The sequence below is a fragment of the Apis mellifera genome, linkage group LG3 (genome assembly GCF_003254395.2).
Source record: "Apis mellifera strain DH4 linkage group LG3, Amel_HAv3.1, whole genome shotgun sequence".
Lineage (NCBI taxonomy): Eukaryota > Metazoa > Arthropoda > Insecta > Hymenoptera > Apidae > Apis > Apis mellifera.
Window position 1 is genome coordinate 5,452,183 of NC_037640.1, and position 17,352 is coordinate 5,469,534.

At 27.2% G+C, this 17,352-nt stretch overlaps 2 protein-coding genes across 15 annotated transcripts in view; both read left to right on the top strand.

Moving 5' to 3' along the window:
• LOC409865 (protein retinal degeneration B) overlaps positions 1–13,076 on the top strand; it is a 24,169-nt gene extending 11,093 nt beyond the window's left edge. Inside the window, exons 1-23 of one of the 14 annotated variants that reach the window (XR_408921.3) lie at positions 380–923; positions 2,185–2,356; positions 2,444–2,780; positions 2,886–3,022; positions 3,109–3,226; positions 3,314–3,695; positions 3,801–3,976; positions 4,308–4,337; positions 4,927–5,031; positions 5,129–5,314; positions 5,382–5,544; positions 5,651–6,040; positions 6,118–6,395; positions 6,478–6,630; positions 6,702–6,964; positions 7,027–7,135; positions 7,226–7,382; positions 7,473–7,622; positions 7,705–7,885; positions 7,971–8,245; positions 8,333–8,682; positions 9,231–9,442; positions 11,230–13,076. Coding sequence is in view for 11 of the 14 variants with exons in the window: in XM_006560933.3 (XP_006560996.1) it covers positions 2,279–2,356; positions 2,444–2,780; positions 2,886–3,022; positions 3,109–3,226; positions 3,314–3,695; positions 3,801–3,976; positions 4,308–4,337; positions 4,927–5,031; positions 5,129–5,314; positions 5,382–5,544; positions 5,651–6,040; positions 6,118–6,395; positions 6,478–6,630; positions 6,702–6,964; positions 7,027–7,135; positions 7,226–7,382; positions 7,473–7,622; positions 7,705–7,885; positions 7,971–8,245; positions 11,230–11,374 (3,813 nt within the window). In the remaining 3 variants the exon portion in view is untranslated. Of the gene's footprint in view, positions 1–226; positions 349–379; positions 924–1,781; positions 1,800–2,184; positions 2,357–2,443; positions 2,781–2,885; positions 3,023–3,108; positions 3,227–3,313; positions 3,696–3,800; positions 3,977–4,307; positions 4,338–4,926; positions 5,032–5,128; positions 5,315–5,381; positions 5,545–5,650; positions 6,041–6,117; positions 6,396–6,477; positions 6,631–6,701; positions 6,965–7,026; positions 7,136–7,225; positions 7,383–7,472; positions 7,623–7,704; positions 7,886–7,959; positions 8,246–8,332; positions 8,683–9,230; positions 9,443–11,229 lie in introns of those variants that run through there. The other 13 variants (XR_001702357.2, XR_408920.3, XM_016911167.2 and 10 more) reach the window with 13 other exon arrangements.
• Positions 13,077–15,999: 2,923 nt separating this feature from the next.
• On the top strand, positions 16,000–17,038 carry LOC726033 (RPA-interacting protein). Its single transcript, XM_001121809.5, has 3 exons — positions 16,000–16,198; positions 16,327–16,558; positions 16,623–17,038. Exons 1-3 carry the CDS (start codon positions 16,091–16,093, stop codon positions 16,955–16,957), a joined length of 675 nt encoding a protein of 224 aa, XP_001121809.2. The 5' UTR covers positions 16,000–16,090; the 3' UTR covers positions 16,958–17,038.
• Positions 17,039–17,352: the final 314 nt, after the last annotated feature.

The following is a 17,352-nucleotide window of genomic DNA, read 5'->3' on the forward strand; positions in this document are numbered from 1 at the left end:
CATTTATGTATAAATAAAATATCAATTTATAAGTTATTTAGATAATTTTTAAAATAAAGTATTGAGAATTTTTTTAAAATTAAAAAAAAAAGAACGGATAGTATGCACCTTTATTTTACAGCACTGCATCCGGATCACTGGGTCGCGGAGGCGGTAAAAAGCATTCTGATTGGTTCAGCTCGATTTCGCGGGTTTGAGAAGTCGCGCGTGTCAATGGGCCCGCCAATCGAAAGCTTCTCTCTGTCAGTCAGTGGCCGCGCGTTGCTCATGTAACATCGTGATATTTTTACCTTGCGTTTATTCTCCACAATCCTTGGATAAATCCTCAATTGCTTTGTTTTTTCCAGTGTATGTACTAATTGATTTTGCTAAAATGAATATATTATCATTTAATATTCGTTTAGTTTATTTAATATCGAAATCAAGTTTTTGTTCTTACCTATTAAAAGAATCAAGTGTTTTTACTTTTACTGTTTAAACACGCTACTATTTATAGAAGTACGCATGTTTCATGTTTCTGAAGTTTTTTGGATTTTAAGTTTCATTTTGAATGAAATTTAAACTGTGATAGTGAATTGACCAATATGAATTCATAATGAACATGTATATAAGAAAAATGCAAATACATTCTATTTCGAAGAATTTTAATGCTTAATAATATCATTCGAAAAACATGTTAATATGCTAATTCAATTATTAATAGTATTATTATCTCAGTTGATTATCTTTCGTCTATTTAACTGTATTACGAAAATATTATCGCAACTTCCCGCGATTTATCTTTTCATCCGTAAGGTGTGGCGCGAAAAGTACGCAAATAAAAGAGAACAAGATGAACAATATCATTTTTCATTTACGAATTACGTTTTATTTGCTCTATTGCCACGATGTTCAAAGTTAAGGAAATCCTTTGTCTGTAAGTAGTAAGTATATCAATACAACATCATATATATGCTTAAATGATTCTTGAAATATATTACTTTACGATGTAGAAGATATAATTGCTGTCAGCCGTTAGGGATCTGTTAGCTGAGTTAGTTAAAAATGATTGGTCGAATCTGACAGGTTACGGTCCAATCGCGACTGCAAGTTCGGGTACTACACGAACTATCGAGAATTAAATCATTTTCAAACAACGTACAGGTATCGATTGAAAATATTTCGAAATGTTAAACGAATTATTTTATATACATATATATATATAAGTTATAAAATTAGATATAAGTATGTATTTGCATATAATTCTATTATTACATTTTATTTGATTGCTTACAGCTTTAGAAACTCTTGCTGTAAAATATGCTTTTTTTAAATATAAAATTTCACTTTAGATTTATTATATTTAATCTTTACTTCATTAATAATTCATTATAATTATATTATTTAAATAATTGTATAATTATTATATAAAATATAAACTGGATAAATAAGTTTTTTTACCAATATAATTTTTAAAAAATCATTTATATAACTTCCCGCTAAAAGTCTTAATTTATAATACATTTGACTAAAGTGGTGTAGCTGGATATAAATAAGTGTCTTACGCAACATTTTGTTTATTGCTCTTTCATAGTCTCGATATTTGTACAAAAATTTCATGAAATTTTTCTAAATAAAACACATTAATTATATTTTTTTTTTAGAAATGATAAAACTATTTTAAAGAATAAAATCAGAATATCGATATTATCAAGGATAATTATGAAATTCATTGATTATTATTAATCTCTGTCTGACCCAGAGTAAATTTGCTTGGAAACGTACAACACGATTCAGCATTTGATGTGCTTCAATTATAGGTAGAAAAAAATAACCAATTTTGATGTTTGTAAAGGTTTCTATTTCTAATGTACTAGACATGCGAATAAAGTTGCATTTGTTCACATTGTTCATTTTTTAATTAGGAAATTAATAGATCGAAATTTTATTAGATTTAGATAGATAGACATTAGATAAAAAAACGCACGAGTTAGTTGTATAAAGACATAGATGATAACCGAACTGTTACAACGATAAAATTTAATCAGATCTTCGAGAAAAGTGTATCGAGGAATATTGATTGACACTCTCAAGGGAAATCTCGATGAAATTCTTTTTGCGATATCCAAGCGAAAAATAGAATGACGTTAAAATAGAATTCAATACAACGTTTAATGTTTCTCTTGTTCTCTCTTTTTTTTTTAGATTACGTCAATAATATCATGAATGATAAGAGGAAAGAAACCTTGGGACGATCTATATCTACTAGAGTGGCTAGAGAATAAGTAACAGTGACAAAATGTTGATAAAAGAATATCGAATACCGCTGCCTCTCACCGTAGAAGAATATAAAATTGCTCAGCTTTATATGATAGCGGTAATTATACGATTTTCTTTGATAATGTGAATAATTCTAAATAAATGATTATTGTTTTATTAAAATTTTTTAATCTGTTTTTCATAGAAAAAATCTAGAGAAGAAAGTCAAGGAGCAGGCAGCGGTGTAGAAATAATAGTAAATGAACCTTATAGTAATGGTCCAGGAGGAAATGGACAATATACTCATAAAATTTATCATGTGGGCAGTCATCTTCCAGAATGGTTCAAGAGTTTGTTACCTAGATCCGCATTAATCGCCAAGGAAGAAGCATGGAACGCTTATCCTTATACAAAAACTCGTTATACTTGTCCTTTTGTTGAAAAGTTTTCTATCGAAATAGAAACGTACTATTTTCCTGATAATGGTTACCAAGAAAATGTCTTTAAGCTCAGTGGTAGTGATTTGAGAAATAGAATTGTAGGTGTGTATTTGTGTAACTGAAGTTCTATGATCTATCGTTTTCTATTATTTATAATATAATAATAATAAATTCATTGACATAATTTGTTTCATAATTGTATTTCAGATGTAATTGACATTGTAAAGGATCAATATACGGGTGACTATGTGAAAGAGGAAGATCCTAAATTGTATGTATCTCAGAAAACTAATCGAGGTCCTCTTACGGAATCATGGTTAGAAGAATATTGGGCTGATGTAAAAGTATAATATCTATTTTTATTAATTTCTATTATATTAAAATAATTGATACTGATGCATTAGAATAATACTGATGTTTTACCATTTAGGGAAAACAACAACCGACATCATCCGGAAAATCGTTAATGTGTGCATATAAGTTATGCCGTGTAGAGTTCCGTTATTGGGGTGTACAAACCAAATTAGAAAAATTTATACACGATATAGGTCAGTATTGTAGATGGATTATATTTGCTCGTTTCTTAACGTCTATTTAAACTAGTTCTATGTACTGTAACGATTGAATGATTTCAGCTTTGCGAAAAACCATGGTTAGAGCTCATAGACAAGCTTGGGCTTGGCAAGATGAATGGAACGGTTTGACCATGGAAAATATTCGAGAAATTGAACGACAAACACAATTGGCATTGCAAAAAAGGATGGCCAACGCAGAGGGTGGTGAAGAATCCCCGAATGACAATCAAGAGAAATCTATTTCCAATACGACGATGACCCCTCAAGAATCAGATGTTGCCATGACGTTAGCTGCCACACTTGGAAGCATCGAGAAAAATGAAGATTTTCAAAGTCCCACAAGTGTTAGAAAATCATCTGATATACCAATGACAAATACAGCTATCAGTTCGGAGGGTGAAGTTAGTCCCGAAGATTCGCCGACTGAAGTACCCGAGCTTAGGTAAAAATAGAAGTAAAATCAAGAACTAGGTAGTTTATTTATTCGTGAAAATTTTCTTAATTTCATTTACAATATATATATTTAATGGAATTAAATTTATTTTAGAAATGCTCCTACTGAAGAAAAAGCAGATGGAAAGAAGTCATGGAAGAAGAACAAAGCAGCAATGAATTCGCCATGCTCGAATAAAAGTTTTGATATGCAAATAGCAAATTGGCGCATGGAAAGTATTGTGAGAGAATCCGAATCTGATAGTGAAGATGAGTTTTTTGACTGCCAAGGTAAAACTCGAGTTCTTTTTATATAGCATGCAAGTAATCTTTCTAAAAAATTTTATACGTAATAACAGTGGCTAATCAAATCATAAAACAAATGCTTCAGCGGATTTCTTAGATATTGTTTTTTTTTTATTAATATTATATTTTTTTTATTAATAGATTGAATATAAATAAACGAATTCAAAATTTGTTAAAAATAAATAGAAATAAATAGAATTTCTGTTAGAAATTCGCATTTTGCGAAGTAGAATATACTGCATGATTGGTAATGACATTTTCTGTTTTTTTTATATGTGTACCCTCTCTGTTTTTTATGTCGCATTCCATACTGCAGCTGGGTTCATTATACCTATTATATGCGAAGGTAGGACAGATAGTGGAGAATTCTTAAAACTATATACATTTTAATATGTTTATTAAAAAATAATTAAAAAATAAAAAATCAATTTTAATACAAATGTAATCCTTATAAATGTAAAAACAATTGCAATGATGCTTTTATATCAAAATAAATTAAATTTATTGTTTACGAATATTTGTATTTACAAGAAAATCTAATTAATTGCAAATAATTTAATTGTAAAAAATCACATATAATCATATATAAATTTTCATATAGAATATCGAGCATGCAAAATTCTAAAGATTTATAAACAGCATGAAACAGCATGGCTATGTAGATTACAAAACAACTGCTTCTTTTTTGTAAAATTATAAAAATTATTTAAAATATTAACAAGGAATATTAATACATATGAAATAATTGTATTAAATAAAATAAATATTATTAACTTCATTTTTTTATTACTATTAACATATTTTTATTATTATTTTCTACCTTATGATATCCAAAAATAGAGAAAAAAAAATTATTCTATTTCTGTCTTAAAACGAGTCATGGATATTTGAGAAGGCACGATGCATAAGCAATGTTAAAATTTCTGATTATACAGAGAACTTTGGAGATAACTCTTCATTAGCTAAATGGAGTTCTTTGGATCTTCTAGCAGAAGAGGACGACAATACGTTCACTTCGTCCACTATGGCAAACAAAGAAGGTAAATAATGATTAGCATTTTAAATATTTATATTTTTTTTGGTTTCTTTTAAATTAAAAATTGATAGATTTCAACATATTTCAATACCTATTTTTAGACGACACGATATTTTCATCTTCATATCTACAACGAATGGCTAGTGAACGTAGCAGTAAAAGATTACAAATTTCTACTTCAGCCAGTATTGATGCCTCATATCCAGCTTCACCTCAACATTCTCCAACCCATCAACCATGCAAAACTACTGTCCTTCTTATTGTAATGCATGCAGGAAGTGTACTAGGTAAATATCTTTTATAATTAATTATTCAGATTAATTTAATTAATTTATTTATAAAAATATATTTCAGATGCTAATGTTGATTTAACGGCGAAAAAATCAGATATCACAACTTTCAAAGGAGCCTTCGAATCTGTAATGAGACAACGCTATTCCAGTATGGTCGGACATGTTGCTATTAAGTTCGTTTCCTGTCCATCAATTTGCACTGAAGGTCTTGGTATTTTATCGAGGTAAAATTAAAATGATTAGATCAGAGATATTTTTTATCTATTTTTTATTATCTTTATCTCTATATCTCTGCAATATTTTAATCTATAAAAATTTGATAAATTTCAGTTTAAGTCCTTATAGTTTTGATGTTTCACCTTCGTCTATGGATGCTCCTCAAGTAACACATGATACTATTCCAATTGGTGCTATACCTCTGCTTGCTAGTTCTACTTCTGAATATCAAGATGCTGTCTCACGAGTTATAGCAGGAGCGAATCAAGTTTATCATGATTTTATCAAAAGTGAAGAAGGTCGTGGTTTTACAGGACAGATTTGCTTTATTGGAGATTCAGTAGGAGCGATTTTAACATATGACGCTTTGTGTAGATCTGTTCATTCTAGACATAATAGCGAGAACAATATTTTGGATAATCAGGGCATTGAGAATAGCATGAACACTGAAGATGGCAAACACTTGACTGCACCTTCTCCTAGAAGGAAATCTTCTAGTACAAGGTGAAGAATTATAAATCTATTCATAGTATTTATATATATTACAAAAATATGATAATAATTAATATTTCTGTTTTTAGTGAGAGTTCACATTCTAAATTGGATTTTGATGTAGGAGAATTTTTCATGTTTGGTAGTCCACTTGCTCTAGTATTAGCATATAGAAAAATTTCTGCAGATAAATCTACTAATATAAAAAGACCATTGGTGAATCAATTGTATAACTTATTTCATCCTACTGATCCTGTAGCCGCTAGATTAGAACCACTCATTTCTGCAAGATTTTCTCTTCTTCCGCCCGTGAATGTAGCTCAATATCAAAAGTATCCATTAGGAAATGGACAGCCTTATCATTTGTGTACGTATTATTTATTCAAAATTTACATATATTTTATAAAATATGTAATATATATTTATTATAAATTATTGAATATTTTTAGTGGAAGCTATTCAAACAAATCCACAATTATTTACGGATGGATTAAACATTCCAAATATGTCAATGTCCCACTTAAGACGACTGTCCGATATATCGATTCATAGTACGATGTCTGGTGTAGTTGAAAATGTTCCTTTGCAAGTAATATCAAATTGTATGTAAAAAATGAAGTAATATAATAATAGCATTAAAGTATTATTTTCTTATTTTAAATAATTTGTCTAGTAACACAAAAATGGTGGGGTACAAAGAGATTAGATTATGCTCTCTATTGTCCTGAGGGTTTAGCAAATTTCCCTACAAATGCTTTGCCTCATCTTTTTCATGCCAGTTATTGGGAATCTTTTGATGTTATTGCATTTATTCTACGACAATTAGGCAGATTTGACTTACCATTACTCGCAAATGAAGAGAAAGAATTAACTTGTTTCCGTCCAGGTCAACCTAGAGAGAAGTGGAATAAGAAACGTACTTCTGTTAAACTTAAGGTAAATTGAGAAAATAAAAAAATTATTGATATAAGTCTTTGACTTGTGAATTTCTGTTTTAGAATGTTGCTGCCAATCATAGAGCAAATGATGTAATTGTTAGAGAAGGAGCACCTCAAGTGCTGATTGCTAGATTTATGTATAGTCCAATTGACGTTATTGCTTTAACCGGTATATTAAATATTATATATGTTTTATATATATATATATATACAAATTTTTTACATAAATAATTATAATAAATATTATATTTTTTTATAGGCGAAAAAGTGGATATTCATATTATGAAGGATGCACCTGCAGGGGAATGGACATATTTATCAACTGAAATAACTGATAAGAATGGTAGAATAACATATAAAATACCTGATGATAAAGCATTGGGATATGGTCTTTACCCAGTTAAAATGATTGTTAGGTAATATTATTTTCTATAATTAAAAAAATATATAAAAATATATTATATTTTATATTAATTATTAAATATTATATAATATTTGGTTTTTAGAGGTGATCATACATTCGTAGATTTCTTCTTGACTGTGATTCCACCAAAAACAGAGTGCGTGGTATTTAGTATAGATGGCTCATTTACTGCGAGTATGTCTGTAAGTGGAAAAGATCCGAAAGTTAGAGCTGGAGCTGTTGATATTGTCAGGTATATTTTAAACTATTATACAGATAATTTATTTTGCGTCTAATTTTTGAATTCATAATTATTTTGATTATTATGAAATTAGGCATTGGCAAGAACTGGGATACTTAATTATATATATTACCGCAAGACCTGATATGCAACAACAGAAAGTTGTTTCCTGGTTATCTCAGCACAACTTTCCTCATGGCCTTGTGTCCTTTGCAGATGGTCTTTCAACAGATCCGCTGGGTCATAAAGCTGCATATTTAAATAAACTTGTACAGGTGAACAGCCCCTTGAATATATATATATATATAATTTATTTAATTTCCTGTTTACAATGATATTCGAACAATAGCTTTTTTTCAGGAACACGGTGTAATAATTCATCATGCATATGGCAGCAGTAAAGATATTAGTGTTTACACTGCAATTAATCTTAAGCCAAATCAAATTTTCATCATTGGGAAAGTGTCAAAAAAATATCATGCCTTGGCAACTATCCTTCACGATGGTTATGCTGCTCATTTAAGTATGCTACAGGCGCATGGAGGTTCGAGACCTGCTCAGGGTAATGCACGTATGGTGATTCCAAGAGGTCAATTTGGTTTACCCGGACAAAATGCTTCTCTACGGCGAAGAAGGTGAGTTATTTATTCTATGATAGAATTAATTTATGTGCATACTGTGTTCGATTGTTTACACTTCGCTATGATGTGGGAATTTTTAAGGTAATAATTCTTTCAATCCTTGCTATCCTCGACATTCAGATGTTTTGGTTACTGCAGAATGGTGGAAGTGTGCATATACAATATATATTGTCCTCTAGAAAGAAGATATGCAGAATGGGCGTAAGGCATTTCGAAGAAATAAGAATTCTATTGTCTGTACATAGTTAATGCTGTATTTTTATAGAATGCATACTGTGATCAGTATGAAATTTTAAGCAAAGGTAGTTGTTTCAGAGACGATCAATGACGCGTGCAATCTTCGTATTTGAACTCACATTCATCAGTGTTAACTAAAATCCACTTTATATCGAGAGATTTCTCTGTAAAACAATCATAACTACGAAAACAAGGTACATAAACTGAATAATTTTAATAGACTTGACGCAGCATAATCTTAATATATGATATAGACTGATCATTTTAAAAATTTTTATTTTATTTGCTATTTATTAATTATATTAGAATTTCATTAGTCTATATCATATATTTGTATATAGGAATCATTACGGAATATTCTATCGGAGTATTTATAATGTCACAGAATATTTATTCTCAGTTTCAGCACAAAAGTTACACATCTTTCTAGTTCACATCAATAAATTTATCGTTTTTAGCATTATCACATCTTATTTATAACATTTATTCATTGATATCTATCATTTTTCATTTTCATTTTTTTTTCTTATGTTAAACTATCTATAAAGAAAAAATTATCTTTTATGTATCTTATTTTAATTTTTATAAGGATACTTGTATCAGTTGGAGCAACTAAAATACTCTCTCTTTTCTAATGGACTGAGAGACATCCCTGTAACATTTACTATATATAGATTTCTGTTTTAGCTGCTAATTAAAAGATTTGAACGGTGTCTAAAGCTTATCAGTTTCTTAATTACAGGTACCTGTTATGAAGATATGTACGCGGCGTAGTTGATATTTTGTGCTCTCAAGAGCCGCCACCATTCTACGCTCAAACTTAATGTTTTATCTATCAACCATACACATGTCCAGAATTTGTGGTTAATCAACTATGAGTGTCTAGATGTACACAGAATTAAAAGTTTTTTCGTTACCTCCTGAAAATGGTCTGATCTCACTTTAGCGACCAAGGTAAACTAGAGCCCCTTTCCGCTTGAAATCTGTTAGGTGAATGTTTGTGTTATAATGAACATTAAGCTAGATCTATCACAAATGGTACGAACTATGACATTAAATTTAATTAAACAATTGTTTGCAAAAATTTACATTTAATTTAAATTGTCAATAAAAAGTTAAATATCTTCTATTTAAAAACAATTCTTTATTTTGTAGATTTCTTGTAAATTTCTTGTACACTATTTAACTTCAGCATAATTGTTTTAAAATTAAACTATATGTTCAACTATTAACAACTTATAATAATATAATTTCTGTCATTTACTTTTAATAAATTATATTTAGTAATAATTTATATTTTTTTAAGCTAATTTTTTTAAACGTTCCCATTTGCTGATTGATCAGGCTCAAATCTTGCTTGTACAAGAAATGAACAGCACGATTGAATATGTGATAGAATAAAAGTTCTGACACGATGCACGATTATATATGTGAATGCTGATTTAAAAAATACCACAACTCACGGACATACGGTGTATTACCGAATAACAAAGTCACGTGTTTTCAAATATTCTTTAAATATGCTTTATGACATGATATATTCAATTGTCATTTTTTAGCTGTGTATTTAACCCTAACAAATGGAGCGGATATGCAAGAACCTGTAACGATTCAAACCATTTTTTATGTGTTTGGAGCCAGTCAGTTTTAATACTGCTAATCCTCTTAGAAGATTAAATTGGACTGACTGTTTTTACTTCATAATCTTTTTTTCTATTCATTTTTATATTAAAATAGCTACTATTGTGGAACATATATATCAAGTATATAACTTATGAATTGTAACAATTTAAATTACATTACGTGAAATTTTTAAAATTAAAACAAATTATTGTGTCCACAATAGAAGAATATATATATCTATATGTATTTTTTTATTCATTCAAAGAATGAAAGATTTAATCCACTATCTGCATCGCTGTTATTGCAGACGGGATAGCTGTTCGTCCTCATCGTCATTTCATTTACTCACAATGCTTTTTGTTCATGGAATTATTACATTTATATCACGCTTTTCAGTATAAATATCTAAATACACCGCTAGCTCTACTACGCTGCTAATCCATGTCCTCATCTGCTTCTACGTCGGTGATCTTAATTAATCGGTGCAGTATGTTTCTTATAATTATGCTACAGTTCAAGAGATTCTTCACTATAACACTATGACATATGTATATATCTTAGTTTTAGTCTCTTAGACGGTAGCAAGATCGCATAATTATAAATAGTAATGTTTAATAATAACATTTAAGAAAGAAATAGTAATATAAGAGAACACAATAATATAATTAGAGTCAGTGAAAAAAGAATGTTAATAGATATATTATATTATGAAATTTTAATTGAAACACCAACGTTTAAAATATAATCTAATGTAAATACTTCTTATAATTTTAAAAAAATAACCAATATTTTGGCTCTTTAGGCATGATTCACGAATCCTGCAATTAATAGCGAACTGAATTCGTTTAACGCTTATTCTGTTTCTAACTATTTCAAGATGTTTTTATCTCTTTTTAACATTGAGTTTTAACATATTGAAAAAATTACATTGATCAAAATAATTGTGAACGAGGAAAATATAAATATAATCATGTATATTCATTTCAATTCTTAAGAAATTTTTCAAAATGTTTTGATCAATGTATCAAATAATTACCTTAAATTAATTAATACCAGGCAACTTCAAATTAATATGGAATATTTTAATTTATCTTTTACTAATTAACAACATACATTAGCTCTTTTAGACTGGCGAAGCGTGCAATATCTCAACCAACTCCGAGTAAAGTGATCTATCCCTTGGAACGATCAACGAGTGTTGGGCCTCCAATTTCATCACAGACTACATCAACCTTCCGATCCACGGCACCAGAGAAACTTTGACGATTCGCACGCTGCCGGTCGTTTTTTGAGCCCCGGCATTAGCTGTATACATTTAAACACTTTAAAAATACGAGGATAGTTCGAAGAGGAAGTCCTCGTATATTTCGACCGATACGTGCTCAACAATCTAAAAAAGATGATTCTACTTTGTTACTCCGCCTTTTTATATCCTCTCTGTATACCTATTGTAAATTTTAAAATGCTATTCGATATTACGAATCCATGTTGTATAAAGTGCGATAAACTGTATAGACTTCCCTATCTGGTGTGAAGAAGGAACTTTCTAACCGAGAAAAAAATGATTTGAACGTACGAGGACTTTGTCTTTTGTCCCTTTTAACGTGTTATTATATCATCTATACCATTTTGAACAATGTGATTAATTTTTTTTTTTTTTTTACTGATTTATTACGAGAGCTTTTTTCTAGTGATCTTTCCAAGTAAACTGATACAACGTCTTCTGTAAAAGATGTGATCGAGCACGATCAAAATTTTTGATAACGTAGTTTGGATCACGAATTGAGTCTAGTTCCTAAATATATAAATCGACATCTTAGAAGATAGAGATCTCCTAGAAAAGAAAGCGCAATCTTTTTTAACATTTTTTTTCCATTGTTTAAAATTTTAATCGATTGCACGATTTTATTTCATCGATTTTCGATCAAGTTTCAAAAATATATCCTACGAACTGTGTGTATGTACAATCATGTTTTATCTAATTGAACTATATTATTATTCTAATCATAGTTCGTAAGATATAAATAAAAGAAAAAAAAGGACAGATCGGATTGATTGAAATTGTTACCTGAATTTTCTTCATTGTTGGCAAGAGAAAACTGATATTATAATCGTTACTGATAATTAGCTTTTAAGTACACTGTTATTATAGTAACTCTAATTATTGCCAAGAGTTATTATATATAACAATATACGCGTAATATTGCCCAAGTTCCTTCGGTGCTATGTTATTTTCAACTATTCATATCGATTTGTAAAAAGAGAAGGGAAGAAATCGATAAAAAAAAAAAAATATTAAAAAACAAAAAACATGTTTTGTACGTTGTCTATCGAGAAGTATCGAGAGTATAATAGTATGTTCTTCGATAAACGTTGGTACAAAGATACTTCCCTCTTAATTGCTATAGTTCCATGTCATCATAGTCAGCAATTATGTAAATATATCAAAATGTATATAAATAAGTATTGCTATAAAATGTTCATGGATAAAATATTTAGATTATAGACAAATATTGATTTATTAATTTCTTATACGAACTTCGTCAACGAAAATACTGTCCAAATGATAATAAAAGTATAATAGTTTCTTCTACGCGAATGGCATAATTCGATGACGAAGAACGTTGATATTAATTATTGAATATGTTTTCGAAGATAGTACGCTTATAATTAAGTTATTAATTATCATGTCCATTTCTAATCGTGAATGTATATTTAATTTTGTAATTGATAACATAAATCGAAATACTGTATTGTCGCTTGATATTATTATAATTCATTAATATGATAATTATTTAATGTTATAAAAAAAGTCAGTGTGTGGGTACAAACAAAGATACTTAAAGTAAAGCATGTGGCGAAAGTAATGTAATGATTATTTCAATTTCATTATCATATTATTACAATGAATTATATATATTTTTTTTATTTTCGCAAAAAAAAAAAAAAAGAAATGATTTGATATCAGAAATTAGATCAATAGAAAAATATATTTAATTAAATTTATTGTTGTGCCATCATTGTTCCTTGGCTGTATTAGTAATATATGTAGTTGGTTGAAGATCTGCCATTGATCTAGTTCTGATGTTAACAAACAGAATCTAGATGTATTATACAGTGCTACCTTCACCATAATGTGAAGAAAAATAATTAATAATTAAACTGAAATATCGACTGTTTATATTATTGTAAAGGTGCACGAATATAGTTCTGTATATGGATATACCATATAGGTATATAATTATAGTATATAATATGACCGTGTATATGTATATATATATATATATATATATATTTAACTATGTACATATATATAGGGTGTTTCAAAGATATATAATTTTTTAGTTTATCGATGAATTGTTAGAAATCATAAGAGATGTATAAAAATATTTATCTTAATTGACCAAAAGACCATGGATTCTTAATCAATTTTTGCATTGTTAATTCATATACAAATATTAAAGATTATTTTACGAATGTTGAGAATGTTATTTACTTTTAGAAGTTATTCGCGAAATACCCTTTATATGTATATATACAACAATATAAATGTTAAGATAGACATATACATATACATAAATGTATATGTGTATATTTATTCTTAGATGTAATAAGTGACTGCGAAAGAATATTTTACTTATATGAATGAATTATTGTCAATGGTAATAAGAATTATATTTTTTTTAGCATAACTTAAGTGATATATTATTAATAACTAATCGAGAGTCATTGTTTTATATTACGATTTTACTCTCTAATTATAATAATTATTTCATATATCGTTGGCTCATGATTTTTTAATCAATCTCAATTCAGAATAAATTGCCTGATCGCTAAAATTGTATTCAACTTTCATCATTGAGTATAACAATAAATTATAAATTATTGTCGTTTAAATTGATTTTTTTAATATGTTCCCCAATATAATTTTATACTAATTTAATATTTTTTTCTAAATATTATTCAAATTTAAATATAAAAAATAAAATCGGCACTTTCGCAATATTTCGAATTAAAGTTAGATTCCTATTTTATATATATTTAAATAAAAATACATATTTATATAAAATCGAATTTTATTCCGTAATTTTTAGTAAATGGATATCTATATATTTTTATTACAAACATATTATTTATATATATGTATATATATATATATTATTTTTTTATACAATATATTTTATATATATTCTCTTATTTTTATTTTAGAAGATAATAAAAAAAATATTAAAATCAGATATTAATTAATTAAATATTAAAGTTATTTCTTTTTACAGAGAAAGAGAATAGACAAAGAGAATAAATAGTGCAAGAAAGATAGAAATAGAATAAAAATATTGAAATCAGCGCCATCTGTAGAGTGCCGCAAATGAAACACATAAAGAAAGGATAGAAAACAAAAAGAGAAGGATAGACATAGGATAAGAATTAGACTATTAGCGCCATCTGTTGAATTTCAAAGATACTTCATTAATAATATATTTTTAAAAGTACTCAAAAGATGGCGCTAATCTTTAATTCTTAATCTATTTTATCCTATTTTTAAAAAGATACCTTTGGCAATAGAGAGATGGCGCTGACGGTCAATTCTTATGCTATCTCTATCCTTTTCTTATTATTTTCTATCCTTTCTTTATGTGTTTCATTTGCGGCACTCTACAGATGGCGCTGATTTCAATATTTTTATTCTATTTCTATCTTTCTTGCACTATTTATTCTCTTTGTCTATTCTCTTTCTCTGTAAAAGAAATAACTTTAATATTTAATTAATTAATATCTGATTTTAATATTTTTTTTATTATCTTCTAAAATAAAAATAAGAGAATATATATAAAATATATTGTATAAAAAAATAATATATATATATATATATATATATTTACATATAAATAACATGTTTGTAATATAAATATATAGATATCTATTTAATAAAAATTAGAAAGGAGTACACAGAATAGTAATAATAGGATAAACAAAGAAAACAAATCGTGCAAGAAAGATAGAAATAGAATAAAAATATTGAAATCAGCGCCATCTGTAGAGTGCCGCAAATGAAACATATAAAGAAAGGATAGAAAATAATAAGAAAAGGATAGAGATAACATAAGAATTGACTGTCAGCGCCATCTCTCTATTGCCAAAGGTATCTTTTTAAAAATAGGATAAAGTAGATTAAGAATTAGATATTATCGCCATCTTTTGAATACTTTTAAAAATATATTATTAATGAAGTATCTTTGAAATTCAACAGATGGCGCTAGTAGTCTAATTTTTATCCTATCTCTATCCTTCTCTTTTTGTTTTCTGTCCTTTCTTTATGTGTTTCATTTGCGGCACTCTACAGATGGCGCTGATTTCAATATTTTTATTCTATTTCTATCCTTTTTCCTCTAGTTCTCTTTGTTCATCTTTCATCTACGCTTCTCAATTATTATTCTATCTTTATTTTTTTTTAATTTTTTTGTTCGTATTTACTGTGGCGCGTAATTATAAACGTGAATACAGGATATTTTATTAATTAAATATTATAATTTCTTTTTTAAAAATTATAATATATTAAACTTTAATATTCAAATTACAATAAAAAAAAAATGTAAACTACATTCTCTTCTCATATATCTTTGCAATCTTTGAAATATCAATATATGTCTCTTATATATAATATGTATTTTTGATATGTATTCAATATTTTTATAATAAAAATTTATAAATTTGGAAAAAATTTTTTACTATTAGAAATTTAAATTGAAAAAAATATAATTCAAGAAGTAATATATTTATATTAAAAATACAGATTTTTAAATTCCTAGTATACATACATTACATCTCATTTCGTGTATATTTTATTACATTTATATATGTAAAATCGCGACCTCTACATATATTTTATCAAGCATATAAATTATCAAGCATCAGTTATTTTTCATACTTGTATTATTTATTTTCATAAAATTTTTTAAATGTTACAGTGTAAAAAATATGGAAAATATAAAGTTAAGTCCATCAATGGCTTTAAAATTAAAAACTAGAAATAATGTCAATAGAATTAGACACAGTTCTCCAAAATTACAAGAAGTTTTAAGAGAGGTTAATTTAATATTATTTTTGAAATTATTTCCCGAATTTCCAATCTTTGAAATTTAAAACAAATCATGTAATTAATTTATCGTATTTTGCCGGAATTTTAATGCATAAAATGAAATATAATTTTTTAGAGATGTCGAGAGAGAATGCGAGAAAAACGAGGGCAGTTATTTAATAGAAATAGATTTGGTTTAGAAATAAATTCAAAAAATGTACAAGATACATTAACTGAAATTGTTCGTAAAGAATTAAATAATCTGGCTACTACAGATTTAAATCCAATTTTGAATCCCTTTTTTGTAAATGAACCACTTGATCCAGAAGAAGCAATTGAACTTGAAGCTAAAATACTTGATGAAGAAGGTAAAATAATAGAATTTGTTTTGTTTATATATTGCATAATGTTTATACATTATTTATTATATAGAACAATGGATATTAGAAGAATATGAAAGAATGGTTCAAGAAGAAATTGAAATATTAGCACTTAAAGCAGATCAACAAGTAAATGAAGTTATTTGTCCTATATGTCAGAAATCTAATTTAATAGAAAAAGAAAATAAAGTAGCTTGTGAATCTTGTGATTTTGTATTAAACAATTGTCTTAGTGTGAAGGAAGTAGGATGTCTTATTAATAATTGTGTAAATATTCATTCTATACAATGTAAGGAATTACCTGGTTTCTTGCCACTTTTTGAAAATGATAAGATGTCTTTATATCTAATTTGTGATGAATGTTCAACTTGGACACCTATAATATAGATTTTAATATTCTTCAATTAGTGAAGATTTTTAAAATTTATGAAATTGCTGAAAAAAAATTATATTTTTTCATCTTATTACCCATGATTGATTAATAATAATAATTTTAATTTTAAATAATATATTTAATAATATAATCTAAAGTAAATATCAAATATAATATCATAAGATCTAATCAAATACGGGTAATAAGATATAATAATAAAAATAAAAAAAACATGAATAAAAAATCAATAACTTTTAATTTGTTAAATTCAAAAAAAAGTAAAATTTAATTTGTTTATGGAGGTAATCATTTGAATAATAATACATGAATTTTATATGATTATATGATACATATTGTACAAAAAACATCCCTTTGTTGATTTGTTTATATTATTTATCATTTATACATA

Excerpts from the sequence above, each read along its gene's own strand:
- LOC726033 (XM_001121809.5), top strand. The coding sequence starts at position 16,091 with ATGGAAAATATAAAGTTAAGTCCATCAATGGCTTTAAAATTAAAAACT. Across the intron at positions 16,199-16,326 it reads TACAAGAAGTTTTAAGAGAG|AGATGTCGAGAGAGAATGCG; the intron begins GTTAATTTAATA and ends ATAATTTTTTAG. Across the intron at positions 16,559-16,622 it reads TAAAATACTTGATGAAGAAG|AACAATGGATATTAGAAGAA; the intron begins GTAAAATAATAG and ends TTTATTATATAG.